General features: G+C 41.9%; 1 protein-coding gene and 1 long non-coding RNA gene across 4 annotated transcripts in view; one reads left to right on the forward strand and one right to left on the reverse strand.

Moving 5' to 3' along the window:
• Positions 1-27,943, forward strand: part of LOC311531721 — a 612,131-nt gene that overhangs the window by 560,669 nt on the left and 23,519 nt on the right. The gene's annotated exons all lie outside the window — the stretch shown is intronic.
• ADGRD1 (adhesion G protein-coupled receptor D1) overlaps positions 1-27,943 on the reverse strand; it is a 242,164-nt gene that overhangs the window by 5,196 nt on the left and 209,025 nt on the right. For 2 of the 3 annotated variants that reach the window (XM_084649372.1, XM_084649371.1), the window contains 3 exons: positions 5,379-5,505; positions 4,304-4,345; positions 290-382 (listed from right to left, as the gene is read on the reverse strand). In XM_084649372.1, the coding sequence (XP_084505498.1) occupies positions 290-382; positions 4,304-4,345; positions 5,379-5,505 (262 nt within the window). Of the gene's footprint in view, positions 1-289; positions 383-4,303; positions 4,346-5,378; positions 5,506-25,113; positions 25,238-27,943 lie in introns of those variants that run through there. The other variant, XM_084649373.1, reaches the window with a different exon arrangement.

A 27,943-nucleotide genomic window follows, 5' to 3' on the forward strand; every position in this document is an offset into this window, starting at 1 on the left:
GCAGCCCTTCAACTCCTTTGCTTATGTTCAAAATGAAACATAGTTTCAGGCGGAACAAAAACGTTTCCTTCAACACAAAATGAAGTTTTCCCAACATTTTCACTTTGCTGAAAATCCCCCACTCTTCCCCCAAAATATATTTTTTTAACTTCATCTTGACCAAATCACACAATTCTTCTGATTTTTTAGAACTGCCAGTGAACCAAAAAATCAGTTAGTCTCACAGCTTTGCTCTACAACCTTCCAGCCAGTACAATAGGATAAAAAAGGCATTGATGGGAGTACTTACGATATCGGAGTTGAAGGGTTTCACATTGATGTTTCGAATTGAACTGCTGGTGAGGGACCACACCTTGGTTTTGTGCTTAAAGGCGGCTCTAACCTTTGGAAAGAGGCATTAGAAGGCAGTCAGGAAATGATGATCCTAATCTGGTTTTATTTATTTCTCAGGTACAAAGTATCGTCTTTCCATTATAAATGGACGAGGGTTCATACGCATATGTTACTGTGGAATATTTGACGTTCTACTGTGTAATAATAATAATAATAATATAATAATAATATCATGGGGTTCCATTTTAGTGTTTACCAATAGGTCCATGATCAGATTTGCACATTTAATAAGTAAAAATATAAGCTCCAATTGTGTCAGCTAATCTGTGCACTCAGGGGGGCAGTTCCCCAGACTCCATGCAGTCCCAAAATAACTGCTCTGCCAGGAACCAGCAATGGCTCTGGCCTCTAGGCGCACCCCCAGAGACCGAAGGGGCTTGTGCAGTTTATCCTGGCCTTTCGGGGAGCCCCTAGGTTCTATGTGAGTCACCAACTTTGTGGTGGGCCCTGTGGGCTTTTTTCACTAGATGCAAACTCTGACAATGCACACGCACACCCATCCCTCTCTGATGGGATGAGGGGATCTGGCATGCGGAATTCCTCCTCCAGAAGCCATCCTGACAACTTTTTCCCTGGCGGGAGATGATCCAGGCTGTTGTTTTTTCCAAACTGCCAGCCCTGCAGATTCTAATAATCAAGTAACACGAGTGCAATTCCATCACCTTCTACATTATGGCTGCACAGGTGTCTGTGCAGAGAGGCTTTGGTCCAGCACTGGGAGCTTAGTAAATAATTCTGTTGATGGTTGTGAGCCAGACTCGAATGCAGCCTGCTCCCCCAGTGCTGTGTCAGCTCCATGGAAGTAAAAATGGGAAGAAGTACCTATTTTTGTCACTGAAATGCAGCGGGATCTGTTGAGCAAAAGGTGCCATCTTATCTAGTCACTTTTCAGAGCAGGGCTGCGGCATAGCTAAAATTGCAGCATGAGGCCTAGGCACCACTTATCTGGAGAGCCTGAGTGGGACTTAAAGGTGCTGGCCAGTCCAGACAGAGGTGAATTTCACACTTTAACAATAATGTTCACTTTGCACACACAGGGTGAAATCTTGGCCCACTGAAGTCAATGAAAAACTCACCCACCGTGATCCTCCAAATACCCACCACTCCACTGGAGTTCTAAAGAAGTATGTCCTCATAGTGACAATACAGGGATCATATCCCCACGCCACTCCAGCTCACCTTTCTCATTCAAACAGTCCCCCTGAAGTCAATGGGACTGTCCATGTCATTAATCCCTAGCTCTGCCTTGTCGTTCTCTAAAAGCATTGCCTTTAATTTGGCACTTGAGTGATCACATTTGTGGCAGGGAACAAAATACTCACCACCCTAGCTACAGCTTTATATGTACCCTTATATTTATGAACTACATGATGCTTTCCAATGAAATTCAACTCCTCTCTAGTTGAATAAAGTAAAACCACGCCACCCAGAAATGTGGTGATGGGTGTATGTTAGTTTATTGTGCTTCCATTTTAGAAGGCAGTGATGAAGCAATTAAACGTGATCCTTAAATGCTAATATGGGGGCAATATTAGTATCCCCATTTTAGAGATGGGGAAATGGAGGCACAGAACAGGGAAGTGACTTGCCCAAGGCCACCCAGCAGGGTAGTGGCAGAGCCAGAAATAGAACCAGAGCCAGGAATGGCTCTAGTCAGTAAGCCATACTGCCCCTAGATGTTAGAATCTAGCATGATTTACAAAATGCTAATTGCTAAATTGCTAGTGGAGAAAAAACAGGAAAATTAACTAACTAGCTCAGTGGCATGTCAATCTGTGAGATTTAGTAAATCTGGAGAGAATTAATTATCACTGTATTGATCTGGCACCCTTTGAAGTGAGTGGCAGTTTTGCCATTCTGAAAGCAGAGGGGAGCCAATTGTTGGGGATTTTTAAAACAAGTGAACATATTCTTATTTTGCTGACAGGTACAATTAAAATTAGGGTAAGGTGGTCTGTATATCTGTAGTTCCTGTGGTGCTGTATATGCACCTTTTTATATTTCTCCCACTATGATTGCATGCGATAATTGTTGTTTATATTCTCCCTCTACTTTTGTTGTTGTTCTCCTTTTTACTTTGAAAAACAAAACAAAAAATAACTGGGGGTGGGAAGGGATGTAGTCTGCTCTGTAGTTCTGGCATTGCCAAGGTCCTCAGGCAATCAAAAGTACTGCCATTTTTCACAGTATTTCTTCATACAGGTCTTATGTATTGCTTGTAAAATCCGATCTCTGCTTTACCCTACTGATTTGAAATATTGCTAGCGGTTTTGCTTTCCTATGTCTGGGATTCCCTGTTACACAAAGTTTTGAGGAGTAAGGCATTTAAAAAAAATTTTTTTGGAAGGTGTATTTTAAATAGAGACACCTCACAGAGACTGTACAGTGGAGCTAGTAAGAAATATTCTCCAAAAGGCAATTGCTCATTTCTGCTGTTTGCCAGGGATTCAGACTCTGAAGTACAGTACCTAGTGCCTCTAAGAGCACTCAGAGGACTTTATGAATTCCCTTCCTTAGTAGGTGTCAGCAAAACAATCCAATGGCCAGATATTTATATCTGGCCATTGGATTGTTTTGTCTGGGAGTCAGATGGGTCATGGAGAGAAGGAGGCTCTCTGAGCACAGGGAACAATAGGATATTTAAATATTTTTCCTTCTTAACTTTTACCAGCCCTCCTAGCTTTACATATTGGTGTCTCCTTCTGATCCCAGTGCAGCTAGAGAATTCAGTACCCAGCACTATGAAGTCACTGGGGCAGAGACCATTCAACAATGGTCATGATGATGGTGGTCAGCAAATACCTGATTATTGCAAACACCATGTCCTGCCTGCTCCTGCGCTGGCAGAGAAGGCCCTTAACGCTGCAGAATGGAATGGTTCCAGTGTTTATGTGCGGCATGGAGGGAAGAGGCATGGGACAAGCAGAAGAGTGGTCAGTAGGAGGTATATGTGTATATGCTGATCCACTGATTAAAACAACCACATGGTGCTGACAGCGACTTCCATCACCGCCTTTGATTTACAGTAACAATGGCATATTGCTGGGCTTTTGTGCCCAGTGCCCTGGGAGAGGGGAGCATTCTGGCAGCTCCAGTCCATGTAGAGATTTCCTGTGCAAGGCCTACTTATCTGGCTAAAGCTTTGGCTCTAAAGGAGTCAATCCAATGACACAATCCTTACATGAAAAGATCCCCCTTTAGTCCACTGTAAAGGACCTAGCATCCTGCCAAGAAAAGTGTGAAATGTTCTATTCTGGTTTCTCATTAATAAAGGGATTCTAAAAGTTTGTTTTGCTGAGATTAATATTTATTTTCCCTTCTGGCTCTGAAACCCAAAAATTCTCACTTCAGAAATGTTGCCCATAGAATGCTAGTCTCCATCCATGCCCAAGCAGTATCTTTCCCCTTAGACTTGAATTCTGATCTGTTATCACATATTAGGAAACTCTGCTTCTTTAGGTTAAATGCACTAAATGACATACATTGCTACAAAGTGGGGTCATGTGTGGCCAGGAGTCCTCTGAACCATAAAATCACTGATAGTTTCATGTTTCTCACACAGAAACTTACAAATATCAGTGACAAAGAAAGTGCCCATAATGGGTTCATTCACTGTTTATTTTACACCCAGAGCACTAGAGTTTTTTACTGAGTTCCTACTTTCCTGAAGATGTCATAAATTGTAATAACAGTGACTACATAAAAAAAAATCACATTGCTAAGCAACTGTGACTGAGGAATAAAGGGCAGTACTTAAAGCAACAGCATTAAATAAGGGTTTCCTAAAATACCAAAGCTGATTTACAAACTTTATACCATCCTAACAATATTTTAGCATCATTTGGCTCTTGGTTTTACTACAGAAGGAGCTCTTACTGGATGTTTATTGGGGGAGAAGGGAAGAACATACCTCTGAATTCAGAAGACAGTGAAACAGGAAGATGAAAAATCCCTAAAATAAAACAAAAAAGGGAAGAATAATATTACAGGTTACTTGAAGTATTTTACTAAGCATGTGTGCAACAGTCTGAGATTTACAATTGAGCACGAATGGGTCAAATTCTTCCCTAACTTAATCAGTGACAATATTAGGCTACTGATAGGACTGGTCAAAATTTTTCCATCTAAACTTTTACTTTATTTTTAAGGAACTTGGGTTTTCAACAAAATTTTCACAGAAAGTGTCTGCCTCCAAATCCAAAAGTTTAAAAATCAAAAATGTTTTGGTCGTTGGCAATCAAAGCCCTTTTCCAACCAGCTCTAGCTGGGATCCTCTGATGTAGTGTTGGTTTGATTATCTGTGGAACTCCTTCGTGAGATGACAAAAAATTCACAAGTGCTGCTTTTACCTCTCTGATCCAGGAAAGAACTTAAACACGCCTGTAACTGTATGTCTGTACTCAAGCACCTGCTTATAGTTAGGCAGATTCTTAAGTCCTTTCCTGGCTAGGGATGCTTTCAGTGGATCAGGACCCTTCTATCTTGTCATCCTATCACAAGTGCTGTATGCTGCATCAGTGGGCCTCTTTTCTACTAACTTTTGTCAAATACAACACACATACCCTGTTGCTCGACCTGATGAGATCTACCTAGCCACTTAGGATTGTCTTATTTGGCTCCTTCTGGATCACAGAATCTTAAGTTGACTTTACAAACCTGAGAAATGTCAGCGGTGCATCCACTGTTAAATCTAGTCCTTGATGCCTCACTCTTGAAAATGAACTTTGAATAAACTCTGTCAAGGGCAGTGTTCAGTACCTGTTTATCTGGTGGCTGTTAGAAGCCTTAATCAATTGCTCAATATTTTCACTGTCTATGCAGAGACTGGAGAAATATCATTGATTGTACAGGCTTATGAGATAAAGGGGTATGGAAGATCAGAAAAATATACACAAATGAAAACATTGCTAAAGATCTGTCAGTTGCAAGCTTGTGGTGCTCTACAGCTGTTGTCTGAACCCCCAGAGCCTGCGTTATATACGTACTTGCAAGGAATTGAATATTGCAAACATGTACTGAAATACTACTGCATGGTCATTGACAGCTAGAACTCCAAAGATCCATGAACTTCCCAAGATAGGTAACAATACAGCAACTGCCTTAGCTGTCAACCTGAAAGATAAAATGACAGGAAATTTAACAGAACTGCCAGGCAAACAGTAAGTTTTGAACACATCCAAGTGGAGATTTTTAACAATTATTTCTTGGCATACGAGTGATTGTGCAAAAAAAAAAAAAAGTCTTCTGACAGACACTGCCATCAGATGGTTGCTCAACTTTATTGCTGTATAAATGAGTAGCTGTGTCAGCCTTTTTTGATCACTCGAAAAAAAATGAAGGACCTATTTATGTTCACAGCACAAAGAAAGAACTTCATCAATATTGTTCTTTTTTCAGAGGAGCAGCCGTGTTAGTCTGTATTCGCAAAAAGAAAAGGCGTACTTGTGGCACCTTAGAGACTAACCAATTTATTTGAGCATGAGCTTTCATGAGCTACAGCTCACTTCATCGGATGCACACCGTGGAAACTGCAGAAGACATTATACACACACACAGACCATGAAACAATACCTCCTCCCACAGCAAGGGTTTGCTCACTCAGAACTTTCATGGAAGTCATTGGGGCAAAACCTCCTAGTTTTCTCCATGGGCACAAAGCCTATTAGCCTATTAACTGGTACCTGTGCAGTTCTATTATGCAAGGTGGAAGGATGGAGGAGATTTGCAGGCCCTGTGCCTCAAATTACTGAAATCCTGAAAGATACCAAGGACCAGATGCTGCCTTCCATTGGCAGGTGGAAGCGGGGTGGGGAGAGTGGAAGTGGAGAAAAAAGACTCCTTCCCAGAGCTGTCTAAGTCCTAACAAAGGCACACGGCCCCAAGTCCCCAGAGCAAGTGAGTAATCCAATTCCTCGTGAGCATTGCCCATAAACGTGTTTAAATGTAAGCACATGCTTAACTCCTATTGAGGCCAATGGGATTTAAGCACATGCTTAAAGTTAAATTCCTTACTGAACTGGGGCTGTGGTGAAGTTGGGGATCAGTAGGTCAGGATGGGGGCATATTGAGCGAGGGAAGGGTGGAGCCAAGGATCAGCCCACCCTCTCAACTATTGCATCACTGAGGAGCTTGCAGATTGCTAGTAGGAAATCCATGCAGGAGATCATGTTGTCTCAAGCAATATTAACTTCCCCTTTGGTGGGGCTAGGGTGTAGGTGCAGGAGAGCAGTGCCTACATCTGCATATCTTTTGTTAGGGCAAGGCTCCATGATGATTACAGAAAACAACAGGAGAAAAATGAGGCTGCCGTATCACATAACTCAATGGAAAAATCTCTTTAAATACTGAGTGCCATGGGGTCAAGGGTTGCTGGAAAATATGGGTCACCGAAGAAAGCCTAGATTTCTTAAAATGTGTGTATTGAGGAGAATCTTGGTGTCCTTAGCCACAAATATTTCAGTACAATTCATTTTGATCTGTAAAGGGTCTGTCAGCCAGGAACTGAAGGAATACAATAAACCCTGAGGTCTATTATTCACTTACAATATACATTTCAAAGAATCCGGTCTTGAGAGCAACTTGATCAATGGTGCAGAATTATTTCATAATGCAAGGATGATATTTTTTTCCCAAGGCTAAAGTCCTTCACTTCAACAGTAACACAGGAAACATTTCCCACTGACACAATGCCAAGGACCCAGATCCTGCAATGAACTCTTGTTGGGGTGAGGGGAACCAAACAAAAACCTTGTGACTGGGCTAAGCCCCACTGATTTGGATGAGGGTCCACCTGCATAGGACTCATTGCAGGAGAGGGGCCATAGCAAACATGTGGAAAACGGAATCTGGGCATTTAGACATTTTAGGTCTCTCATCTAATCCGATATTGAAAAACACTTTCCATTATGAACCCATCACTCTTACCCTTCTGCTGTCTCAGACACATCCAATTTTTATGAAAAATTGGGATAAAGGGGAGTTTGTTTTAATTTTTATTTTAAGTTTGAGCAAAATGCCTTCAGCCATATTTGGAGTCGTTAGACCACAACAAATACACTTTTCCCATTGCAAACTATTCTAAACACACTATCCGAACAATGCTTCAGTAATAGTGAATGACATGAAAACTGTAACTGAAACGTGGGCTAGACAGAGTTTTCATTGAGGACTAATCAGTTTGGGCCAGATTTTACAAAGTGATAAAGGTGCCTAATGATATAGATAGTCATGTAGTGTAATGTACAAAAGCATCAAAGCAGGTCACGTGTTTAACTCCCACTGACAGTCAATGGGAGTTAAATACTTTATTCAGTTAGGTGCTTTTATAAATCCCTATCTGTTAGGCATCTATCTACGGCTTTAGTCACCTAAACACTAAATCTGGCCCTTTGTTTTTAACAGGTTTTGATTTAACAAAGATCATAGGCCTTTGAAGACTGAACACTGACCATGTGCAGTAGAAAAATGTATGAGGGCAAGAGATGAACGAACACTAATTAGGAAGGCACTCGGTACATGTGCATCTTTTTAAGTGCACATCCATTTAGACTGGGTGCTGTTTAGGGGTGAAATTCACCCCATGCACAGGATCAGCACAAGGTCTGTGTGTCACTTGCATCCAATTTAAGACCTATTTTGCTTAGGCGCTGCATAGATCTTATGCCAGTCTGTTGCACGGGTGAATTTCACCCTAAGTGTGAATGACTGGTTCAAGGAGTTATGAGCTTCCACTAACCAAGCTAGAAGCTTGGCAGCATTTTTTCCTTGACCTTTTTTATTTTCTTCCCTCCTCCTCTGCCCCCACTTCCCCAAACTTCGTTTCATTGCCTCTTTGACCTTTAAAAAAAAATGCGTAGCAAATTAAATGCAAAAAGCTGCATTAAGCAACAATAAGGTCAAAACAATTCAGAAATTGCAAAAGATATGGGTCCCGTAGCTACGTTAATTCCAATGCATTGCACTTATATGTTCTTATTTTTTATTCCTGAGTTTCTGGCTACATGCATAGTTGAGGAGACTAGCCCTAATAATTTAAACCATACAACACAGCCAAGTACATGTTGCTTTTGGAACTTTAGCTAGTGTTTGAATATTCAGATTGAGCAACTTTAACAATGCATCAACATGGTCCTTTGGATTTGATGCTGTCTATGAAGTTTGGTAACGAGGATGATGTAATACTGAGTTTGATACCTCAAGATACTGAATGGGAAAGCCTGATTTCTGTCACCCAGCTGTGCTGGATGACAATAAGCAATGTCCTGTGCAATTAATATAGGTGTAGGTTGTCTTTTACCACTAGTGCAGAGAAAGAGGTAGCCATGTAGCTGGCTGTCCCCAGAAGCAGTCCAGGTAAGGAATGCTGCTCAGAGGCACAACCCAGGGAACGGTTAACTATCTTATTTTCCCATGCCAATAGCAGATCACTACTCCCCCTGGCCAGTACAAATATAGAATCTTGTGCCAGGGGGAGGGAGGGAATATAGGACAATGGCGGGCTAGATTCACAAAGGGACTTAGGCACCTAAATCCTAGGGTTAGGCACCACTGGTATTCACAGTACCCCCACTTAACTGCAACCGAACCCAGTAGGAGCCTAGGCTCATTCAGCATCTAACTCTTTGCAAAGTTCTTTAGGTGCCTCCATTTCTGCCTCTGCACATGAGCACTCCAGCAGGTGTTTGGATGCCTTGCCCCAGTGCAATGCATGAACCAAGGGATGATAGGTGTTCTTCTGACTAACATGCCCATGAGGCCTAATCCCACAGGTAAACTGTGAGCATCAGAATATCTCATAGCCCAGCATTTAGGGTGCTCACCTGAGCACTGGCGGATCCCTGGTCAAATCCCTTCTCCCCCTCAGACAGAGGGAGGATTTGAACCCGTAGTCTCCCACATCCCAGGTGAGTACCCTAACCACTGGGCTACAAGTTATAGGGGGAGAGTGCCGCCCCACCGCTTCTTGCCAGAAATGCTGTAGATGACTAATTCCAAACAAGAGTTTGCAGCTGAGAATCCCAAGTAGAGGGAGGCGCCTCCCTGCAGCCTGGATTTAAAAGCCAAACTCCCGGAGAGGGGCAGGATTTAGGACACTCCTTTCTCCTCGACATCTCCCATTGTCTATCTTAGGCGGGCAGCCACCTAGCCTGCTGGCCTTTGTGAACCCCTTTGTGAATGTTCTGCATTCATTGGATAGGAAGCCCAAGGATGTGAATCCCAGTGATTTTCTAGGCGCTGAAAAGTTAGCCGTGGCCACGCTAAGCATCGCTGGTTCCTTGGTGAATCTAGCCCTTAACCTCCTCTTTCTCCCCCTGCTTGCAGTAGAAATGTGGGCAGGCAGCATAAAGGGAGGACTTACTCACCCTTAGACGTCTGCTTGGTCACATTCTAGGTGATGATGAGCTGGCCCACAGAATTTTAGAAGCCATATAAGGGTTTATTTCTCACACAAGCTGATAAAAGTTCAATCACTATTGCTCTCTCGCAGTCTAGCTCTGTTAAACTGTCTTTGCTTCCAGCTTCCGTGTGTGTGTGTGTTGATCAGCCCTGCACTGAATTGATTGGGAGGCAGACAAAGCAGGCACCAAGGGGGAATTTGCTTTTCTTCATCCTTTTTACTTTCTTTTTCAGTTTTCTTCTAACAAATATGTACCACTTATTCCTTTGTTAACAGGTGACTTCTGGAAACTGCAGAGCTATTTTTGTTCTGATTACATTTGTATATCCAGTCTGTGTTTCGCAGCCTTTGGAATATTATTGTTTGTGCACAGTGTATCTATCAGCCTGTTCTACTGCTAGGACTTGTTTCTCACTGTGTCAAAATGATAACAATCTGGATGGATGGGTTACAAGTTACACAGAAGGCACAAGCTGTGCAAAGCATCATTCAGCAATAGATGCTTTGATGTGGGCTGATTTAATTCCTATGCAGAGCCAAAAGAATGGTTTTGACTTTAAGAGCCAACAGCAACGAACTTGTACTACATACGGCCATCATGCTGCAGCTGGGTCCCTTACAATCAGTGGGGTTCCTTCAGGGTAGTTGCTGGCAATTGTGCAAAATCTATTCACTGGGCCTACCTGTATGAACCCTGCAACTTTCTTTATAGTTCCTGATGCCTCAATCAGCCTTTCCTGGGTTTTCTGTCTAAGTGACTCTCCATCTCTTTAAATCTCCATCTAAAAAAACAAAAATCTTGTCTCCTTTGCCTGCTCCCCTTAGGGGCCAATTCTATAACCCTTACTCAAGAGAGTAACCTTACTCATCTGAGACATCCCACTTAAGTCTTCGTTTTACTCTCCGGTTCCTATTTATGGTTCAACTTTGCATAACGTCCAATACTTGCATAGGCAATGCCAGATCTTCAGCTGGTGCTAACTGGTGTAGCTCCAGTGAAGTCACCAGCTGAAATCCTGGTCCCAAATTCTGGTTAATAGGAACATGAGGGGAAGATCCTGGAGCTGGTGTAATCTATCTTTGCTGCATCGATGGCAAGGTGTGCAAGAAATGTAGGGGTCAGGTCCTGGGGAATATCATTTCTGTCAACGACATAATATGAAATAGGCGTTCAATCTTCTTACTGTTAAATTCATTGGGACTTTTGCCAAGGAGCAGGGTCGGACCTTATAGTTTTATTATATTTGCAATTGGTTTGGAACAATTCTACTCACTATAGCTTTTTTCTTGCCCTTATTTAATTTTTCCCTCTTTCCTACTGCTCTGAGGACACTGTCCATATCAAATACTGATGATTGAACTAGCAGCCCCTAGGAAGTAACTTTACTGCTTGCAGGAAGCAAACTGTATTGTAATTAAGAATGGGATCTATAACTCACTAATCAGTTTTATTAGTTATATATGAGGAGCTAATCCGTTTAAGGCATCTGACCTCCACAACTTCAGACATCCTGTCTGCTAAATTAGGGACTAAATTGAGACCCATAAACCAAGATAAATAGCAGGAAGAGGTATGGTCTATAAAAGCAGACACTTTTCCATAGCAAGTCACATTGTTACTTTGATGAATAGTCATTTTAACTGAATTTTCTCTTTTTGCGGTTTACTTCAGACACCCACCACTAGCAGCTCTCTCAAAATCTAACAGAGTTCAGATTAATACTGGAAGGAGATGAACTTGGACTGTTTCCAATTTGCTACAACTTGTAATCACCAAACTCCAACCTAAGAGCTGATTAAAATCTGTGAAACAAACAGTGTTTGCAAACTTTCCTTCACAGTCAGAACTGTCATTCAATTCAGCTATGTTCTTGCCTCCTTTTATGCTTGGTATTCACCAGTCTTCAGGATTTTATCCCCTTTGATGCATGAGGAATGGCTATTCTTCACAGAGTGGGAGTCATGAGTGAACAAGAGCATGTTGTTGTTTGCTATTATTTATTCGATCATCTAGTCAGGGAGCAAAATTACCCACCACAAATAGTCCAGCTGAACAGTATTAGAAAAAAACATTTGCTGGAAATTGTTCGAGCAACCTAGCCAGTGTGTTGCTACAACACATTCACAGAAATGTGGATAGATTTACAACCATTTGGACCTGAGCCAGAGTTGGTTCCCATCAATGGGAATCTTTGGGACCAAGCCTTTTATGACCTAAAAATAAAAAATGAGATAAATTCACACCCAAAAATAGTCACAATGAATAATTTGACCAGCTCAAGGAACGTAAACTAGGGGTCAAAAGAGAGAGTTCAGAGTCAAAATTTCTTGGTTCTCCTCCAAGCTCAACCACCAACTCATTGAGCAAGTCAACTGGAGCATGATTTTCAGAAATTTAAATTAATCTATGAACTCTGGAAGACCCCTTGGCAGAGGTGAAAGTAAGCCAGTACGCCCCGGTACGGGATACTGGCAAGAGCCATACTGGGGCAGCCCGGCTTCCCCAGGGGGCAACTTAAAGGGCCTGGGGCTCCCAGCAGAGGCTGGAGCCCCAGGCCCTTTAAATTGCCTCCAGAACCCCGCTGCTGGAGCCCTGGGGTAGTGGCTGCAGGGCTCTGGGGGGTATTTAAAGGGCTGGGGCGGTAGAAGCAGGGGAGCCCCGGGCCCTTTAAATAGCCCCCAGAGCCGTAGGGTGGGGAGGAGCCTCCGGGGGCTATTTAAAGGGCTAGGGCTCCTTCCCCAGGGCTCCAGCAGCTATTTAACGGACTGGGGCAGTAGAAGCAGGGGAGCCGCAGGCCCTTTAAATAGCCCCCGGAGCCCTGGGGTAGCAGGGGCTCCAGCTGCCTCTGCAGCCCCGGTCCTTTAAATAGCTGCTGGAGCCCCACTGCTTCCCCAGGGCTCCGGGGGCTATTTATGGGCCTGCGGCTCCCCTGCTTCTACCTTGGGAAGCGGCGGAGCTCCAGCAGCTATTTAAAGGACTGGGGCAGTAGAAGAGGGGAGCCCCGGGCCCTTTAAATAGCCCCCAGAGTCCCGGGCTGCTGCTGCTACTACCCAGGTGGTGGTGGGGCGGCACTTACATTATAGGGTGGGCTGGGGCGGGCTCTGACCCCTTCAACTCCGCCCCTTCTGCCCTAGGCCCCGCCCTTTCTGGGGGCCAGAGCTGGCTCCAGCATACCGGTAAGTCACTCGACTTATTTTCACACCGGACCCTTGGTCTTGTGGATAGGGTCCTGGCCTCAGAATCAAGAGACCTGGCTTTCAATTCTGGCTTTGTCACTGATCTGCTGGGTGATCTTGGGCAAGTTTTAGCACCTGTTTTCCCTCCCACCTTTGTCTATTTAGCCTGTAAGCTCCATGAAGAAAGACTGGGGCTTCTAAACACTACAATAATACAAAGAATAACCATATATGAAGTCACTGGTAGCAGATGCTCAGTGCTTCTGAAAATCAGGTCCTCGACTTCACTATGCCTCAGTTTCCCCAGGGAGAGGTGCTATTTCCTTCTTTGCAGGGGTGTTGTGAGATTTAAATTAATAATGTTTGTAAAACACTGTAAAACCTTTGCTTACTGCATTCTAGGGCCCAGGCCCACAGCTTGTGCTGTTGAAAGGTGCTGTTAGTACAAATTGTTACAGCTTCTAACTGCAAAGAATTTTTCCCATGCTGGACCTGCTCCTGAAATTGTTTTTTCTTTTTTGGGGAGGCTTTGAGAACAATAGCCAGCATGTCACCAAGGAATCCCAGAGGAAAGCAGATGCTCTGCTGAAGTGTTGGCTGTTCCTACACAGCGTCCAGAAACCTAAAGCTGTTTTTAGCATCCAGTCCAACACATGAAATTAAAAAAGGTTCCTTCCCTGCAACTGGAGTCTGGCTGGGGAGAGCAGGAACTCAGTCTCCTGCTCTTTGAAATAAGCTGCCATTAGTTCTTTGGTCTGAACCCTGTAACTGAACTACAGAGGATTATATTTTGCTGATATGTGATGTGATGTGCATCTTCAGGAGCCCTTCAGTGCTGATTTGCTGATGACAAACATTTTGGCATTCCCCAAAATGCTCTAGAATGTGTATAGACAGGAATATAAGGTGGTGCCCGCATGCACGCACGTGTGTGTGTGTGGACACAGACATTAGGAATTATATGTGATATAATCAGAACAATGGAGACCGTCCCCCCGTTCCACCTCATTTGTAACAATACAAGCTGTTGGGTGCTGAGCTCTAGAAAGTCCTGTTTAAGTTCCCACAGCAGATCAGTGACAGAGGGAAGAATAGAACCCAGGTCTGCTCGCTCCCATCCCAGTGCTTCAACTACAAAACACAAATCTTGTTTTTCACAGAAAGTCATGTTTGTTGCAATAAAATACTCCCCCTCCTCCCCCCCACCCAGCTTCTGTCCATCTGAAGCCATGAACTGAATATCAAACACTCAGATTTACTGTCCTGGCTGGATGGATTTTTCAAGGGTTAGCTTTCTGGGCAAATCCATTTTCTGAACTGGGACTTTTCCATCTCTTTTTCTATTGCTTCTACAGCGCCTTCATTTCTCAGCTTTCCTGACATCATCTCTCTCTTACTGCTCGTGAGCTTCTGTATCACTCCCTGGGTCTCAGCACCCAAGCCTAAGGATGACTCTCCTTTTTCACCAACCTTTGCCTTTGAAGAAAGGTCTGGGAGAAAACACTGAAGAACCTAATCTCATAGCATGAGGTTGTTATGCTTCCAACAATAGGGCCTGTCATGGCAGGAGGGTGGGATTGATGACGTTTCCTGTTTTGGGTCTTTGCGCCACTCTGTATCCTTTAGACAAGACTTTCTAGAGCTCAGCACCCAACCACTTGCATTGTTACGAATGAGGTGGAAAGGGGGGAGGGTCTCCATTGTTCTCACAGGGAGCTGAGCCTTTTGGAGACTGGCCATATATTTGTGCTTTAAGCAGTCAAGAGCTGTGTTTGTGTTTGCATAGTGTTGCCTATCATGCCCCATCTCTATTTGCTAATCACTTGAGTCACTGACTCAGCCCCAGGGTAACTGAGTATACATCTTCCCTGTCCCCATACCGACCACTGCAAGAATGGGCAATGCAAAGCACTCAAGGTTTGTCTAGCACCCTGTTGGGCTACCACTGGAATACCACTTTTGGGGAATGATCATTTACAGCAAATCAGTCATCAGTGGTATGGTTCTTTAAAACAGACTTGTCAGGCTGGTTTTTTTTATTGCACAGCAACCTGTTTAGTTAATCATGAGTCCAAATAATGTGCAATGGTGGTTGCAAATAACATGGAGAAGTTTATTAGGAGACTTGAAATTGGGTGACAGAAGTATGAATTCCCCTAGCAGCTGGTAGTGATGGTGGTGGCGAGAAGTCAGAGTAATCAAGTGCTCAGAAATGCACATGAAATCTAAAAGCAATTTTTAACAGGACAGGGTCTGGTCCTCAGAATGTTGAAGATTTATTAATTTCCTATGCACCCATTGTTTGTTTGTTTCCCCAGCTTGATTGTTTTGCCCCTGTTTGAAAGCGGTCAGTGGAATTTCTGCCAGGGGAGGTAGCAAATAAGGCAAAGAGGGCAAGAAGAAAATTAACCTTTTTCTCCTTAGGGGTACTTTGTTCTTCTCAGGGAAGTGGGGTTCCATTTATTGTTAGAAAACTAAACTGCAATGTTTCAATAGGTCAACTTGCTTTTATCTTGTAGGAGGCAATATGTGTAATTATCATTAGTCATCTTGTTTCCACAGGCTGATTATACCTTGCACAGCAAGCACTCCAGAGTGGTACAACATTTCTCTATCAGCCCAGATAACAAAAAGTATGCAGGAGGATTTGTTTGCATTAAAGTACAGTACTTAGATTATTTTGCATAGGATGTATGTCCTTTTGGGATGGGCTATCAGTCTCAGGGTAGTAAGGGCTGGAGAATTGGGCCCAGAATCATTACATCAATTAGGAGAGCTGCTTGGTAAAGGCAAGGCAATGGAGAGCTAATTTAAATCTGGTTTGTTCATCACAATTTTCATCATAGAACCATAAAGTTAGATAGGGAAACAACATTCTAGGTTATCTGAGCTATCTTCCTTACCCCATCTCTGCAGGATAGTTCCCTGCAATATATTTCTTCCTTGCTTTATCCCATCTAATATCAAATGGTTTCAAGGTGAAGCTTCCGCCTCATCACAGCTCCCTATCCATTCTCTATTGTCTGGGTGTAGTCTCAGTTTGAAGAATGGATCTGTAGCAGCTCTATTCTTACTAGTTTTGATTAAAGTAAATTGGCTAAATCTCTGTGAGTCATCATGAAAGGATATCCTGAAATTGGGCCCATTGTGCTATTTACAGTTGGTCTGTTTACAACCATCTGAATCTTTTTTATAGTTGTTATACCAGGAGTACAAATCTTTGTTTTCTAGTTTCCATGCAGTAAACCAGAATGGCAGACCCAGACTTCATAAAGACGACTTGTCAAATTATAGATTTATTTTATAAAAAGACCTCTTAGTGCTCTCCTTTCTCCTTCTAACAAACAGGGTGTGATTGTGAAGCCATTACCTTTTACAGGGCATTTGCAATCTGAAAGCATTCAGCTGACATCAAACCTAACAGTGACGCAGGTTTCAACACAAAAGGCATGCTGAAAAATACCATAAGACAGGGAACCCAAGCCAAATTCAGAGGAACCATGTAAGATGGTGTAAGTTAGACACCCTTTACAGCCACTTAGGCCTTGTCTACACTACTGTGGTAAGTTGACCTAAGTTACGCTACTCCAGCTATGTAAATAACTTAACTGGAGTCGACATAGCTTAAGTCGACTTACCGCAGTGTCTCCACTGCACTGCATTGACGGGAGACACTCCCATCGATTTACTTTACTCTTTTCCTTCTGGTGGCGTACCAGAGTCGACCAGAGAGCACTCTGCCATTGATTTAGCGGGTCTGTACCAGACCCGTTGTATCGATAACAGCAGCGTCAATCTCCGGTAAGTGTAGACATAGCCTCAGTCATGTGCAAGGGAGTTTTATGCTTGTGTAGCTTACACAATGCGGAGTTGGGAAAAGATGTATGTTAAAGCAGGATGGGGCCTTTCTTAATTTGCATATTCTTACACTCTCCTGGTAACTGACTTTCTTGTTATGCGCCTCTCTTCTGGCCCCTTCCTCATGCGGCCAACTTAGGGCTTGTCTTCACTATCGCGCTACATTGGCACTGCTGCCTCGTTGCAGTGCATCTGATGAAGAGACAGTGATGGGAGAGTGCTCTCCCGTCAATGTAATTACTACACCGCAACGAGAGATGGAAGCTATGTTGGCAGGAGAGCGTCTCCCACCAACATAGTGCAGTGTAGACACCGCTTGAAGTCAGTGTGCCTTACGTTGCTCGGGGGGGGGGTGTGATTTTTTCACCCCCATGAGTTACGTAAGTTACATTGACGTAAGCAGTAGTGTCGATAATCCCTAAGGCTCTCGTGCGATCAGACCTAATTAGAGGCAGTAGGCCATAGGTGATATGTAAGGGGGGAAAGAGTACAATGCACAATAAGTAGCTGTTTGCCTGCGACTCTGAGTCAGGGTCTAGAGCAGTGGTTCTCAAACTTTTGTACTGGTGACCCCCTTTCACATAGCAAGCCTCTGAGTGCGACCCCCACCTTATAAATTAAAAACACTTTTTAATATATTTAACACTATTATAAATGCTGGAGGCAAAGTGGGGTCTGGGATGTAGGCTGACCGCTCACGACCGCCCCATGTAATAACCTTGCAACCCCCTAAGGGGTCCCAACCCCCAGTTTGAGAACCCCTGCTCTAAAGGAAGTTTATGTTGGTGAAATAAGCCCATTGAGGTGGCTAGAAGAATGCACATCACACCAGCTTAGATTCATTTATATCACTTGTATACTTGGCCCTCTGGGCCTCATTCTTTACTCAGTCCAGCTTTACGTGGGTGTGATGGTATTGGTTTCAGTGGAGTTACTACTGATTTACACTGGTATAAGTCAGAGGAGAGCAAGGCTGGTATAAATTTCGTAGGGTATGTCTACACAAAGATCCTCGGCAGGGCCATGGCTGGTCCAGGTCAGCTGACTTGGGCCTGCAGGGGATAGAGTGTGGGGCTAAACTGCAGTGTAGATGTTCAGGCTTGGGGTAGACACCAGACTTTGAGACTCTGCAAGGGGAGAGGGTCTTAGAGCTCAGAGCGCAGCCTGAGCCCAAATATCTACAACTGCAATTTTTAGTCCCCCAAGCCTGAGCCACACGAGTCTGAGTCAGCGGGCTTGCGTTCTGAGACTCGGTGCCGCAGGTTTTTTATCACAGTGTAGACAGACCTGTATTAAAGATCTTTAATATTGTGCTCAGAGAAGACTTCATAGACAATGTGCATCTTGTTCCTTTCTTACTTATGCTACTCAGTTGATTAACAACTGAGCTAGGGAATTATCTGAGAACAGCAAAGGTTGTTGAAGTAAAAGACAGAGAGAAAAGCCTCACAGAGAAGCATCAGAAAACTGTTTATTGGAAATCTATAGGTTTAGCAAATGTTTCTGTTTCTTACCTTGAGGTCAATGATGCTTGTAGATTGACCAATGGAGTAAAAATCGTTTTAGCCTGTGCCTGACATTTCTGCAGAAATAACACCTCAGCCACAGGAGCTGAACTCTGAAAATGATTTCTTGACCATAACAGCCTTAATGATCTTATTAATGAAATGATACCAGCAAAAATGTTGGTTTTGCATTTCCATGACAACAGCGCTAGTAAATAGCAAAGATACCAAGGTCAGGCATATAAACTGACAAAGAAAGGAAAGTAATTTTCTATGTAATAGCTCATACGAGCTTTAACTGCAGTGCTGCTAAATTATTAGGCATATATTTGCTTGAACTTTCTTTTTTAAATTTACATAAGGAAAAAAAATTGCTGGAACAGTCCTACAATTCTTCTAGCTTGGTACCCTGTTTCTGAAAACAATCAGTAGTACCCAGTGCTTCAGAGGGTGACATATACCCAAATAAATACATCTAACTGTGCAATATTGTAGCATGTAAGGAGGGGGGTTTCTTCTTAACCCCAGTTCTTAAAAAATATTACAAAAATGGGAATTTATAGCTTTTATTATTTATCTTAGCTGGTGTAACTGCAGATGCTAAGTTATTCATATAATTGTCTGAAGATTTTGAACTTTTATTAGCTATTTGCTTCAATAAAATCCTGCAGCAGTGAGTCCCACAGGTTTTCCTACATATTGCAAAAACAAACAAAAAAAGCTTTCCTAAACATTCATTTTTAATTTCTTGCCTTTTAAGTCTAAAGAGAATCAACTGATTCTCTTATTCTATAGAAAAGGTCAAAAACAGTTCCTTACCAGCCTTCTCTATTCCATTCCCTATTTATTTATCAGTGTCTCATTACCGATCACTCTTACTTTTCTGAATAAATAATCCTAGTCATTATAATCTCTGCTCAAATGGAAGCTCCCAAGGTTTTTGCTTAGTTATCTCAGTTTGGATGTTCCGTGTTTCAGCAGGATTTTTATTGAGATGAGGTGGCCAACCTGGGACCTTCGCTGCATACGCAGTAGAGGACCAGGCTGGTCCATTGCCAGTACTGCTTGGAGGGACTGTTGTTGCTAACAGCTTCAGTGCACTCTAGGCTGGTCCCAGAGTCTGTTGCAATCAATGTGAAGCAACACTGATCCCTAGGAGAAGCTGTGAATATTCACCAAATAGTTCCAGAGTGGGAACAAAAAAGAGATCTAAGTCAGATACTATCCATAGGCAGAAGATGAAGAAAAAGAAGAGTGTGGTATGTTTGAGTCTTGAAAAGCTTGCCTTCTGTTTTTAAGGGGAGTTTGCTTACAAATCAGGATTTCTCATACTGCTCTTTAGGGCAATGGGAGTCTTTCTATTGACTTCAATGGGAGCCGGATCAGACCCTACGTGGAACTGAGGAGGATATCTCACGCTAAGTCTATTTATGTCAGACTGGATCTGTTCATTGTCTCCTATCTTGACCTCAAAACACGTCTGGATTTGCTAAAATAACCTACCAAGCTATGTTTAGATAGCAGTGACCAATCTCCAGCTCTTGGAGGTTGGTCCTAGGGACTGGTGAACCAGTTCAGACAAAACAAGAGTCAACCTAAACCCCTATTGCACAACTCTCGTCAGACCTGATGTCCAAGCTGACAGAATTGTCATGAGGTTCAAAAGATGTTAGAAAACATTAAAAACGTTATTGTGATTTTCAGGGGCCACTGCATTTTTAATTCCCAACTTGCAGGAAAAATGCAGAAGTACTGCAGGCAAAGCTGGTTCTCATGCTCAATTTTGAAAACTTTGGCTCTCTGCACTGCTTTCCAGAACTGAAATTCCAAAGAGACTACGAGTATGTCTATACAGCAAAGAAAAACCCGCCACTGGCTCGTGCCAGCCAACTCAGGCTGCGGGGCTGTTTCATTGGTGCATAGACTTCCAATCATGGGCTCTCTGAGACTCTCCCACCCTGCAAGGTCCTAGAGCCTGGGTACATCCTGAGTCCGGAAATCTACACAGAAATGAAACAGCCCCACAGCCCGAACCCCAAGAGCCTGAGTCAGCTGGCACAGGCCAGCTGTAGATTTTCTTTGCTGTGTAGACAGACCCTAAGTTTCAAGTAGAAAATATATTGAGTGAAACCATAATGATGTGACACACACCTTTGAAAAACCAATGTAGGGTTAAAGAATATGGTTCTTCACAGAGTCATTTCCTCATGCCATTTTGAAAATCCCAACGTATCAGGCATCCATATGTTCTGATTAATTGTTTTTTTAACTGAATTATATCTAATATGGGCTTTAATGAAAAATGCTTTCATTCAATATTTCAGTAAAATAAATGTTCCTGCTTTTATTCTTTGAGTTTGCAGCAGTTGGGAATTTTATTTTCAATGTATACATGGCTGTTTCTTTTCTGAAACCCACATAAAATAGTTACCGTTAATGGAGTCGTATTACTTATCCAAAAATAAGGCATAAAACTTTGAAAGGACTTTCATGCTAAAATATTAACTTTTCTCTGCTGTAATGACCCTGTATTTTTCATTTACTTATTTTGAGAGAGCAGTGCGGGGGAAATATGCAAATCAGACAGTGTAGCTAAGAGCTTTTTCAGACTTCTGGGGTGATTTATGTAGTTGTCTACAGTGCTGCACAAGGTGCTTGTTTGAATAAGTGTTTACTTTATGTGATGGAATAACTTTAATATTTGTCTTATTATTCTGCATAAAGCTGACAGAGTTCTAGGATTATAAATGGGGCCAAGGATGTAAATGTAACACTCCAAGCAAAGTTTTAAGTTATCACTATTCACCGTGAGTTGCACCATTTCACGAAGAACAATGAGTGTTTAATTGTGGTGCCATGCATAGAGATACACCTCATATAACATTGTCCTTCTCCTATTGAAATTTCCATAGCTCAAAATCGGAGTTCTTGGGTAATAAACAAAAAAATAACAGGATACTTCAGGACTGAAAACTAAAGCCAATTAGGGTGAAAAAGGAATGTGAGCTTCAAAGGCCTTCGCTATGCATTGTAGATTTCAACACTACATGCATCTGATGAAGTGTGTATTCACCCACGAAAGCTTATGCTCCAATACGTCTGTTAGCCTATAAGGTGCCACAGGACTCTTTGCTGCTTTTACAGATCCAGACTAACACGGCTACCCCTCTGATACTTAACATCTAAAATGTTATTCGTATTACAGTGGTGCCTAGAGTCCCCAATTAATATTGGGATCATATTCCGCTGGATGCTCTGTAAATCAACAGAGCCTAACTCAAAACCTATAGAAGTGAATGGGCTTTAGATCAGGCCCATAATGAAAAGGAAATGAAGCCATAATGGTGCAGAGGGCAGGATGGACTAGCCACAACAAGTACAATCCCACTTAGGACCTTAAGTACTTAGCCATCCCGCTGCCCATGCTGCCGAGGCTATGCTTCTCTTTTGAGTGTGCTAGCTCGATCAAAGCTAATACATGTATGTCTATCTGAGCTGGAAATTACACTCCAGCTCTAGTGTGGATGTACGCTATGTTGTAGAGAGGGCAGATTTGCACTAATGCATTTATTCTTATCAAGCAGTGAACTATTTATAAATCAGACCATCCCAAGCCTTTGATTCCTTCAACTGGAACAAAAATAATACTCCCTATCTGTGAAACTGAAGGGAGATTTGCCAGCAAAACCAGCATGAGCACCTTCCACCAAGGGGAAAAAAATCATTATGCTAGCAGTTAAATCTGGAGAAACTACACAAGCTCTGAATATATCAAATCATAAGAGAAAAGCCAAAAAAGTCACACTATTTTTACCATCCAACTTAAATTATATTAAAGATTATTCCTAATTTTCTTTTTCAAAAAACATGTTGGTTTTTGTTCCAATATTACAATTTCAGATTTCTGGTGAAACCTTAACACTCATAGCTGTCATGTGTACCCTGGAATTTAATATGGATCCCTTCCTTTGCTGAATCCTCTGGAGTTTTAGCAAATCTCCCAGGATGCAATTCAACTTCAGCAAGGGGCCAGCACAAGGGTCACTTACCATTTAAATGCCACGTAAACTCTATGTTGTCTTAAGTGGTGCATAGGCTTTGTGTTGACAAATTGCAGAGAGTCTGTTTTACCCTCAGGGGTGTAATATCAGAGTTACCATCAGCTTATTGATAGTTGGGTCTGTATCAAAGGACTGATTCCACCCAGGAATGGTAGTGCAGTGCTCTCCAGCTATTAAAGGTGAGGGCTAGCTGGCAGGTGGCTCAGCCATACCCATATAAAGTGGTGCTAGGTGAAAGCTCCCTCTCTATCTTTGCCCTCTATCTGTCCCCACTGATTAGGTCACCAGATTCAGCTCAATAAGATATTGATCTGGCATGGTCCTGCATGCACCTTTGGGTTTCTGAGCCCCTTTAACTCCCACTGACTTTAGGGAGAGTTTAGCTTGTTCAGCACCTGCAATAAATGTTCAGCATCTTGCAAGAACAAATCTTCTAGTTGCAGTCTTTTGGCCACTTTGATTCTAAATTTGCATGTGTCCTCATCCGTTTCTGTCTCCTTGCCAAAAGCAATTTGTGGGGTTAATAAAAGGGATGTAATTAACCAAATTTTAACAAAATATGCTCTTTCTAGGCATTAAAATATGAAAGCAGACACACATTAAGCAGTCCTGATGAAAATTACAACATTTCTCTATTCAGACAATCCAGTGCTTCATGAATATTTAATCATGCTGGTACATTCTGTACGTACAGGTGTCTGTCAGTACTAAAGTCATACAAAACAACTCTCTCTCCATCAGTGACCCTCCTTGTAATTCATCTACATTCAGCTCTGATGAATAGGAGTCATTTAACTATGAAACACCAAATAGAAATATCTGCCAGTCATCTCTGTGGTGAATGGTACGCAGTGTATTACAATGGAGATCTCCTATAGTATGTCTTAAATTGTATTGTGCAGAGCAAAATTTTTCAGCTAGATCCACTGTACTTGCTTATTTTTGTTGCTATGTTGTATTACCTACAAAAATGTACAATTCACATGGGATTTAGAATAAAGGGCCAGAGCCAAAGCCCATTTAAGTCAATATGATCAGGCCCTGAAAACTCAGATTTTAAGATAACTTTATTAGATGATTCCTTTTAAAATCCCAGGCCTTGTATTAGGCACCAGCACCTGTTCAATTTTTATGAGAGTTGGGCACCTACCAGGTTTCCTTTGAAAATCCCAGCCTTTTGTATTAAAGTCAGAACTATCACTCTATCACGCTGATAGAGAGGACTGGATGACTCAAAGGCTGGGGAAGTCAGCAGTTTGAATTCCAGCTAAGTCACTGGTGACACTTAAGTTGCAATCCATCCTCATTTGGTACATCCCTTAAGCATGTTCTTAAGTGCTGTGCTAAACAGAGCTGGTTGGGAAATTTTTTTCACTAAACACTTTCTTCGTAGGAAAATGCTGATTCGTTGAAATTGAAACTTTTTGCAGGAACAGATCAGTTCAGACCAATTTTTCAATTTGAAAATATTTTCAGAAAAAAGATTTGAAATTTTCAAAATATTTTGACATTTTTAAAGTAGAAAATCCCAGCTTTACAGTACAAAATAACTTTGTTTTGAAATTTAAGCTGCTTATATTTTTAAATAGTCAAAATATAAACAAAACATTTCAAAATTATCAAAAATGAAACATTTCAGTTGATCCAAATTGCATTTTTTCAAAAATTTTATTTGCAAAAAATGTCAAGATTGATTTTCTTGGTCCTGATTTAGGATGGGAAAATTTTTTGCTCTCTCAACATAAACCTAACTCAAGTGCTGAAGAGAGATGGACTTAAACACATACGTAAACATTTTGCTGAACTGGAGCCTTAGTATGGTGATAACTCAATATTTTGGCTCATGGAAATAGACAAACTGGAAACACTTATAAATTCAATCTGTCCCTTGCACATTAACATTGCACTGGTAGTTCTTCCATTGCTCATGTTTAAACTCATGTATGTTTACTTATCTCTGGATTCTTCCCCATGTGTTTAATCAAATATGACCCAAACAGAAATTTTTATTTTGTCATATCCAATGAGCCAAAGATTTAATTAGATTTAAGACATTATCATCAGTAGTAGGACTTCAGGTCACTAATTAACATCTTAATACTCTCATCAATGTATTTTCTTTATAGTCCTCCCCCTTACTCTCCCTTCAGAGAGCTTCAATGAGATACATTCCTCATGCCCTTTGAAGCCATGTGTGGGAAATGTGATTACATGCCATTAGAAATTGTCAAGAAAAATAGCTGCTGTAAGCAGATTTGACTTGCCAGAGCGCTCTTTCTAGTGGATAGATTTCCTTCAGCAAACAGGAAAAGCTGCTTTTCATTTTTAAAGGAACAAATATAAGCGGGAACTCAGATAAAATTTTTTTTTAAATGCACTAAGTATTGCATCTGTAGTTTTCATTGCCCAGTGAGGCACAGATCATTTTTAAACAGCTTGAACCCTATGAGAAAGTTTGGACCCAGACTCATTGCTAATCTTCTTACAGAAGAGGCATTTCACAGATGGCTGTCACGGAGGGGCAGGATTCAATCACAGTGTGGTATCTCAGCACCTTCTGGCCAATGCAGACGCTAGAGACGCTGCTATTGGTCAATCCACCGCTTCCAAGAGGTGCTGTGATTGACCAGTGGATATTGGGCAAAGGATGAATTAAGATAATCTTTAAAGAAGTCTTCCAGCTCCCGTTTCATCTTATTTGTGGGAGCATTTACAAAAAAAAGGAGACAAATATACAGAGCAGTACCTCATTGATTGATGCCTGCTTAGAGAAAAAAACAAAGCTGGCAAAAATAATCCGGTGACTTGGCATCCTCTACGCTGATCTGAGACAAAAGGTGTCTGTGCTGAAAGAAAGATGGGGAATCTTTATAAGCAGAGTGCACTGCTGGAGGCCGGCATGAAGAACATGACAGGCAATGTACCATTCACAAAATGGATGTGCAATTTGCCTTAATGCAATCAGTATGCTTCTGGGATATAATTTATGGCTTTGCAAAGTGCTTTGGAATGTTCGAGTCCACGGACAAACCCTATGGATGTGTGCAGCATTGTGAGCTGCTGGAGCAGAGCCCACTTTTAGTTACATCTGTTAGAAGATAACTTTACTAATCGCTATCTATCTATATAGATAGGAAAACTTTCTGTGTGAAGCATACCAAAGCCGATCATGCAAGAAACACTTTAGCAATGAATACTGACAGATGCAGGGAAAACCCAAAGCAAATGCAAAGGTGGCTGCTACGCCAAAAGTTAAAATGTAGAACATAATTAAAAACTGACATGGGAGAGGAATAGCTTTGTGTGCATACACAGTCATGTATCCTGTTGCATAGTACCCACTTCCATATTCCTAACACATTGAGCCCTTGTACATGGTGAAATAAAAAGCAAACTGCCGTTTCCAGGTGTCATGCACCTCTTTGAATATGTTTTCAGCGTGGCTGAACAGTTTTTGCAGCAAATGCTGGATGCTCTATGTTTCTAATGCCTACTGGTTTCTCTACCTTCTAAGAGTTTTTTGCACCTTTAATCAGCATTGCTTATTGGGTGCTTGATCCAGCTCCCATCTGAGTCAAAGGAAGGTCTCCCACCACCTTCCATGGGCACTGGGTCAAGCCCTTTGTCTGCTTATTCTTTGAAACAACCAAAAAGTAGGTTAAATTACATTTAAAAGCCATGTAAATGTATGTTTTTCCTGTGACCTCTGTGATTCTTCAATGGTCTAGGCCTGAAAACTGGGATCTCAATGAGTTAGTGCAGGGATGCCCAACCTATGGCCCATGGGCCATACTCAGCCCACCAGAGCATTTCATAAGGCCCATGACCTGCTTCAACGCAATATGCTAACAGCTGATTCTTTAGCGTTTTTTCATGTTTATATCATTTTAGTTTACGCAAGTGTGTAAATAGACGATACTGTACATAAAAACAACCTATCTAAATATATACGAAACAAGCAGAACTTAAAATATGAATTGTTACAGGTGACTTTAAATCTTAATATGTTTGGCCCACACGAGGTTGTGCTTATGTTTATGTGGCCCTCCTGTGTAATAAGGTTGGGCACCACTGAGTTAGTGGATTTCAGCACAGTTCCTAATGGATGAAGGTCTACATGCCTCAGCTGGCGCCATTGGAAGCTGTGCTGGAAGTCTCAGTAGTGACACCAAATCAATATGACAGCTGTGGTAATCTGATTCAGTGGTGCACAGGAGATTTCCTCAGATAACAATATGGCACTTTCTACCAGCACTACATTTAGGGCAGGGGAGAGGTAGATGGGATGTGTTCCCACTCCAGCAAAGGGGTTATATTAACTGGTTCCCACGGCATCGCATCCCACCAGGAACTCCAGCCTTGATCCAAAACACAGAAACATAGGACTTGAATGAGCAGAGGGGATCCATTTCTTGTTTTTCTTCTAAGGGAAATGTCTCTGAAATGGATTCTGTTGTGTACAAGAACGTGCAAATAATTTAGCAAATGGTAAATGGCAGAGTGTGCTTGCCTCCCTTTGTTGGCGTGCAGACCACTAAAAGACTCCACTATCCGCTGCGCTGTCCACAGTAAACGGAAACATATCTATGTACCAACAAAAGCGCTCTTAGAAACATTTGGGAGGCCTTTGAACAAGAGCAACTCAGTGTGTTTGGCAAAACCCTCGCAAATAGCTGTGCCATCAATGAGGGTGCCTGTGTGCAGACCGTACGTGTGGGTATCTCCTATCAGAAAATAAGAACGCATAGTTCAAGGAAATGAAAAGCATGTGAATGATTTAGCTGTAAATCTTTAGCTAATGTAAATAGATAATAGAGCAGCTATTCTAAATTAGAAAACGCGAGGCTTCCTTTTTTTTATTATTGTTTAGGTAAGTAGAAAAAACAAAGCACTTAATTAAGCCAGTGACCTCTTTTTTTTTTATCTGGAGGATTTAACAACATGAGATATCTTGGCTTTTATTTTCTGTGACTTTATGCCTGTTTAGCTTTGTAGAATTTAGTAAGAGTCTCTTTAATTTAAAAAAAAAAATTCTGCATGGTTGCTAATGCGATAGCTAGCGCCTCATGTAGGAGTTGGAAATTCCTTCAGAAATTTGGTTCAAGGTTATGTGAATCACAACACATAATAGCACACATGTAACTCCTGTGTCAAACATGTCCAAATGGATCCATGTATCCTAAATCTGTCATACAGTTTTCTGGGAAAGGGAACATATGAGTAGTTCTCACTGGAGTTGATGGCAAAATCCGTATTTGCTTCAATGGGAGCGGAATTGGGTCTATACTGCAAGCCATCATGGGAAAACAAACCATTTTTTCATGTATTCCTGATTTCAATCATTAATTTAACAAAATGGGGGAAAAAACTTATTCCCTCTCTAGAGATCTAAGGGACTGTTTTGATCATTTTATTGAGTGAACATTGAGCTTCGCAGGACAAAGAGAATGTGTATAGTGAAACAAAGTAAAACGCTAAGGAAATTTTCTAATTATATTGTAATTGCTTTCTCCCTGGCTGATTTTGATAGCTATCATTTCTGGTTCACTAGC

Source organism: Lepidochelys olivacea (assembly GCF_965140295.1).
Source record: "Lepidochelys olivacea isolate rLepOli2 genome assembly, chromosome: 15".
NCBI lineage: Eukaryota > Metazoa > Chordata > Testudines > Cheloniidae > Lepidochelys > Lepidochelys olivacea.